General features: G+C 59.0%; 1 protein-coding gene across 1 annotated transcript in view; it reads right to left on the bottom strand.

The window, feature by feature from the left end:
• Nucleotides 1-3: 3 nt before the first annotated feature.
• Nucleotides 4-6672, bottom strand: part of Rab11b (RAB11B, member RAS oncogene family) — a 7537-nt gene continuing 868 nt past the window's right edge. Inside the window, exons 2-5 of the mRNA XM_010605674.3 lie at nt 1210-1405; nt 541-734; nt 328-408; nt 4-149 (exon numbers count right to left, since the gene is read on the bottom strand). Coding sequence (XP_010603976.1) covers nt 4-149; nt 328-408; nt 541-734; nt 1210-1405 — 617 coding nt within the window. The remainder of the gene's footprint in view (nt 150-327; nt 409-540; nt 735-1209; nt 1406-6672) is intronic.

Here is a 6672-nt window from a genome sequence, read left to right as displayed (position 1 = left end):
GCGTCACAGGTTCTGGCAGCACTGCAGCTTGCTGGGCTTCTGTCCGTCGGTGGTGGGCGGCACGCTGATGTCCACCACGTTGTTGCCCGGGGACTCGTCGTGGGCCGCGCGGTCGGCGATCTGCTTCTGGGACACGATGCGGTAGATTTCTGCAGCCAGGAGAAGCGGGGTGAGCGGAGGACACACCCGAGTCCCCGCCTAATCAGAGGGAAATGGGGAGCTGACGGCCCTGGGGGGCCTCGGCCCGGCTGCCCCTCCGCGCAACGTGTCTGGGCTTAAGCATGGAGGGCGCCCGCGTCCTCCCCGCGCGCACCGGCCCGCGCCCACCTGTGAGGATGTTCTTGAACGCTTCCTCTACGTTGGTGGAATCCAAGGCTGAGGTCTCAATGAAGGACAGGTTATTCTTCTCTGGAACAGAGCACGCCTGGTCTGGCCCCCGACACCGCGGGGACAGGGACCATCCACCCCCGAGCTCCTCTAAAGCCCAGCGGACCCGCCCTACACCCAGCCCCGCCGCCTGACCCTGACGCCAACCCTTACCTGCGAAGGCGCGGGCCTCGTCTGTGGGCACGGCCCGCAGGTGGCGCAGGTCGCTCTTGTTGCCCACCAGCATGATGACGATGTTGCTGTCCGCGTGGTCCCGCAGCTCCTTCAGCCAGCGCTCCACGTTCTCGTAGGTCAAGTGCTTGGCGATGTCGTAGACCAGCAGCGCACCCACCGCGCCGCGGTAGTACCTGTGGGCCGCAGTCCAGCGTGAGCCCCAGCTCTGCGCCCAGGCTGGGTTCAGGGCTGGGGTCGGGCTGGACGACGCCATAAGTTGTTCACCAAGCCGTGCACGCAAGAAGCTGGGCAGCTCTGTAGCCCCACAGGGCCGGGCCTGGACCACGGAAGTGGACAGAGTCGCACCTGCCCAGGGGCTGGGAGGTGAGGGGCCCAGAAAGCAGCAGCCTGTAGGGTGTTGTGTTGTTTTGTTGTTTTTGTTTTTTTTGCAGAACTGGGGACTGAACCCAGACCCATCACCCTGAGCTCCATCTCCACCCTTTTATTTCTCTTTCAGAATGGATCTCACCGAGCACCAGCAAGGACCGGAGCGGGGTGTGGGCAAGGCCAGGTGCCCCTCCGCGATCCTCCCCCTCCTCTTAGAAGTGGTTGCACTGGCCCAACTCCTACACACCCCCCGCAGGCCCTGCGCCCCAACCCCACACGCACGCGGAGGTGATGGCGCGGTAGCGCTCCTGGCCAGCCGTGTCCCAGATCTGTGCCTTGATGGTCTTGCCGTCCACCTGGATGCTGCGGGTGGCGAACTCCACGCCGATTGTGCTTTTGCTCTCCAGGTTGAACTCGTTGCGGGTGAAGCGCGACAGCAGGTTGCTCTTGCCCACGCCCGAGTCCCCGATGAGCACCACTTGGGGTGGGGAGAAGGCAAGGTGAGGATCTGTGAGGCCCCACGCAGCCCCTCATCCACCCACAGAACCCCCTGTGGCAACAGAGACGCTGTAACGTCCCCTGCAGGCACCGCGGTGACCAGTGCGGATGCAGGGGGGCTTTGGGCCTCCAGAAGTAGCCAGCGTGGGCGGGACGGTGCCACTGCCTGCCTCTGGTCCTCTGAGGAGGGCTGTCCCAGCTGGGGCATGGGAGGGCCAGGCAACCCTGAAGGCAGGCTGGCTTGGGATCGGCGGACCCTGAGCCTGGGCTGGGCAGCCAGGAGCAGCTGCAGCTGGGGGGCCTGGTGCAGGTCAGCTAACCTCTCTGGGCCACTTTTTCCACATGTGTGAAGGGGAAGGCAGGGCTAGGCTCTGAGGAAGAGGAAGTGAAAGGGCTCAGAGTCAGGACCTAGCCTAAGGCATCATACAGAAGGGGACACAAGTGAGCAGCCCTCATCATTATTGTTGCGGTTTTGTATGGAGTGTGGGAAGGGTCAAAATTCCACAGTGTTGGGCCAGCGATTTAGTTCAGTGGTTCTGCCGCCTGCTTCCCAAGCACAAGAACCCGAGTTCAATCCCCGGTACCATAAAAAAAAATTCCACAATGTCAATACTGTCTTAAGGTCTGTGCTTAAAAAGTGACCGGAAGTGAAAAGCTACCACCCACTCATGTTTCCACCCACATTCAGCCCCAGCACTAACCTTTCCCTGAGGAACAGGAATGCATCCTCTGCACGCAGCCCTAAAGGCGGTTTCTGTTTTTGTTTGAATGGTGCTGAGGATTGAACCCAAAAGCACCGGGCCACATCTCCAGTTGTTTTCAGATTTTTTAATTTTTAATTTTGAGGGCTGGGGGTGTGGCTCTGGGATAGAGTACCTGCTGTGTATAGGTGAGGACCTAGCTTCAATACCAGTACCACAAAGACAAAACAAAGCCAGCTCCGCTCTCATCCCAACCAAAGCTTGTTCTCCTCACAGCCCCAAGAGGGCGACCAGAAACAGGGAAGTCAGGTCCTGCCCCTCTATCTGCCTTGAGTGAAAGCTCAGGTCCTTCCAGGGGCCCACAGGGCACCACGTGACCTGCCTACACCAACCCCTCTGCCTCATCTCCTGTCACCCTGGAAGAAGAGCTGGGGACTGGACTAGCAGCTTGGCACTAGCTGCATCCCCAGTCCTTTTAAATTTTTATTTTGAGACATGGTCTGGCTAAGTTGCCTAGGCTGGGCTGGAATCTGGGATCCTTGCCTCAGCTACCCAGTGTCTTGTTCCTCACTGAATCCTCAGGCGCTGGGTGCACAGAGCTCGATACACAGCACCCAATGTCTGTCTAGTGAACAAACTAATCCCAAAGTAGCTGGCAGAGCCTTCTAGGCTCACCTCTGAATCCCACACAAACCTGAAGGTGCTGCTTGAGTCTCTGCCCCTGGGTCACAGGTAGGTACAGGGCCAGACCAGGCAGCCCAGCCACAATCCAACTCACAACCCCTCTGGGCTGCTGCATTCGCCCAAGAATAATAAGACTGAGCACAAGAGAAGTCTGTGCTGAAGTAGCATCTGGTGTGTATCACCTCACACAGTCCACCTTACAGACGAGGAAACCGAGGTTCTGGTGAGCAGGGATGAGGAGCCTGTTCATAGGTGCAGACCACGTCACCAAGCAATGACATGGCCAGGGCAGCCTGCCTGGAAGCAGTCCAGGCAGAATATAAATTCAGATCTTCTGGGCAAAGGCCTGAGTTCTCTCTCTCCCACCTCACGTCCTCCCAGCTGGTCTCCTTGAAACCCTAGGCTGTGCCTAGTGTGTGGCCCAGGGATCTTGGTTATGTAGGGCACTGAGTTCCCAGCTGCCCTGGCCTGGATTCCAGAAACACACACGCGCGCGCGCACACACACACACACACACACACACACGCACATGCACACCAGTCTGGAAGCTGGACACATCCACACCTCTCCAGCTCTTACCATCTGGGCACCCTGCAAACTCCTGCACACCCCTCAGTTCAGGCCTCTCTTGCCCACATCACACATGACAAGAGCAGCGTCCCCTCACGACAACGGCTGCGAAGTTCAGCGAGAGATGGGGAGAGACGGAGCTGGACGTGGGCCTGCAGGTGAGGCCTAGGTCTCCCAACCAAGAACTGGGCCCCAGGCCCTGCGGGCCAGGTTGGGGCTGGGGAGCTTGGCCTCCAGTTTTCACAACCTTCAGAATAGAACAGGAGGCCGAGGTGGGAACGCACGCCTGCAACCCTAACACTCGGGGGGCTGAGGCAGGAGGATTGGTGCGAGCCTGGGCTATACAGTGAGACCCTGTCTCAAAAGACAAACAAGAAGAACGGAATGGGAAGCTGAGGCCATGCCAGGGATCCCCCATATCCCGTTTCTACCCAGCCCTATCACAGTTGTGTAGTTTTGGGGCCCAGAGCCCCAGCAACCATGCTCCACCCTGGCCCACAATCCCCACCTAACAGCCATGCAGGTCTTGACTTGTCGTGTTCTAGGGGCCCCCCCAGGGATCCACGTAGGCCCTCAGCATTTTCACTGCATGGCGAGGGACACCAGACCCAGAGCGACCACGTCCCCAGTCCAAGGTCACCCAGAGGGCACAGCGGACCAGGGCAGGATGAGGGTGAACCACCACTGCCCAGATGAGCTGCATGCAGCCACCTCGGCAGTACCCGGCACAGGTCACCTGATGCAGAAGAGGTGGCCGGCGGGGCAATGGCCGGGAATGAAAATAGCATTGTCAGGAGCACAGACCATCTGCTGTCTTGGAGAAATAAAGGGCCTCTGAGGACATGGCCCCCAGCGTTTCCAGAGAAGTCACTGGCTTCGCTGTCCCCGACTGGTTGCCCTGGACAGGTCACTTGGCTCACAGAGCCAGCAAGCCTATTTGGCAAAAACAGGGCCTCGCACCTCTCAGAACCCCGAATGCTCTTTGAGGGAGGCTCTCCCCTCCCTGACGGCAGAGCTCAGCATGGGAAGCACTCCTGCCTCAGCTCTTCTCTGGGATCAGGCACCGAGCCGGGGCACCAGCAGGGTCCCTGACACTATGTTTGGGTCCCCAAAACAGCAGGCTGGTGAGGGCCTCGCCCGGGTAGGAGGGCACTGAGCTTTGGGACTGGTCCATTTCTTGGGGACCAGCACCTCTCTCTCCTCAGGCAGCGTGGACACAACCAAAGGACAAGGCCCGGGGCCGCCTCCAGCTTCCCACATGACCCAGACCCTCGAGGGTCAGGTGGGCACTGACCAGCCAGGAGCTCAGGGAGGTCCTCGGTGGTCCATGGGGACACAAGTGCTTGCACTATGGACCCTGCAGCCAAGCCCATCAGAGGAGAAGTCGGGGTAACCTGGGGCCCAATCAACAGGCTGGGAAGATGGCCCCTGGCCAGCAGGATACATGTGAGGATCTAGAATTAGGTACAATAAACAACCCCCCTCCGGGAGAAGAAAAATGTTCCAGGAGCTAAACAAGAGCTCGTGGTGGCCCACCCTTGGGACCTGCTGGCCTTGGCCGCTGGGTCAAGGGAGCCAGCGTGGGACGTGGCTGGCAACAGAGACAAGGGGAGAGCGGGCAGCACAGGCAGCCAGGCCCCAAGCGAAAGATGTGGGCCCCCACGCGGTTCAGTCAGGGTCAGCGGCCAAAGCCCAGGAAGGGAGGATGGTGCGGGCCCTGAGGGGCCTCCCCACAGGGCCAGAAAGCCACACGGGCCAGGCCTGTGCTTGTCAACACCACCGTTGCCATTATGTTTTGGAAGCTGCTCCCAAGCCCGGTCATCGCTGTTGCTGATGAAAGAGGAACAGGTAGCGGGGGGCTCAGGCCGGGCCTGGCAGCCCACACCTGTCATCCCAGCACTCAGGAGGCTGAGGCAGAAGGATCACCTTAAGTTGGAGGCCAGCCTGAGCTACACAGTGAGTCCCAGGCTGGCCTGAACCACATACTGAGACTCTGTCTCAAAAAAATAAAACAAAACAAAAAAGAGGAAGCATCGGCCAGTGCAGCACATTCACATCTCTGGACAGAGACCGCCACATTAGAGCAAGTAATGTCACAGGGGTACCCTGCCGTCCCACGAGCTCCCTCCCTCCTTTCCTTTTTAATTTGCCGGAGCCAAAGAGGGCTCTCTTCCAATTTAATGAAGCAGCCTTTAGGACACACACTGAAAGAAAACAGAGGAGTCCCTCAATGACATGTAAATTGGGAAGAGGCGACCTGGGACGGTCACTTTGGAAAGTGCTGGTCTCGTAGGTCAGATGTCTGCCCCCAAGGAGCTGAGGAAGGTGGGTTGGGCACATGCCCGGCCCTGGAAACGAGGCCATTGGGGCTGGCGGGCACTCCCTCCCCCAGGGGTTTCCAGGAAGCAGGCTCCGAGTCAGTCCTGGGAACCACATTCTGCTCTGCTGCCCCTGACCCAGTAACTATACTTCTGGGAACGTGCATCAAGGAAATAACCCAAAGGGCAAAGAGAAGACTCGGCGAAAGCTCAGAGCTGGTTATTTTTAACAGCAGAAGGTTGAAAATTACAAGCAGGGGATGACCACAGAGACTGGAATGTGACAACAAGAGGGTAAGGTCCCCTATCCTGGCAGTGCCACGTGTAGGGCGCTGCAGGACATGGGAGCAGCCGCCTCAGTGGGGCTGAGTGGCCAGCACCTGCTGCAGCAAGACTGATGTCTGAGCCACCTTGTCACCAGAGGGCCTGGCCGGGACCTCAGTGTGGCTGAGGCCCACAAGATGCCAAGAAGCCGGTGACCCTGGACCCTGTGTGGATGGGAAAATAGAGGCCTCGAGACATGGAGGAGCCTCACCAGGCATGGCCGCCCAACCTGCCCCAGCCCTCAGGCAAGGGCCGTAGTCCAGCAGGACAGCTGGGGCCTGAGCTGACAGTGCCCGTGTGCAGGGGAGGAAGTGTGAGAACGCCAAGACCCAGATCCAGGACACAAACTTCGCTTTCTCTGTGGCAAAGCCCAGTGCCGGGCAGGGTTCAATGTTGCCCCTACCCGTATGAACATTTCCCAGTCTATTCCACAGAGAGGACGGATTATATCGGCCTCATGGGTCGCAGTGAGGATTCAAACGCCCGAGAAAAAGTGCTCGGAAAAGTGCAGCTTCTGGGCCAGAGCTAACAAGAATGAAGGCATTTAGTGCTGCACACATAGGAACCCCTTTTGCCTAATCCCTTTTCAGCAAGCACTGCAGTCTTGGGCTCCCCACCAACGCACATTCCCGGCCCCGCCTCCATGGTCC

This window comes from Fukomys damarensis, unplaced genomic scaffold, assembly GCF_012274545.1.
Source record: "Fukomys damarensis isolate Sample0158 unplaced genomic scaffold, DMR_v1.0_HiC HiC_scaffold_37, whole genome shotgun sequence".
Taxonomy (NCBI): domain Eukaryota; kingdom Metazoa; phylum Chordata; class Mammalia; order Rodentia; family Bathyergidae; genus Fukomys; species Fukomys damarensis.
This window is presented reverse-complemented; position numbering and strand designations above follow the sequence as displayed.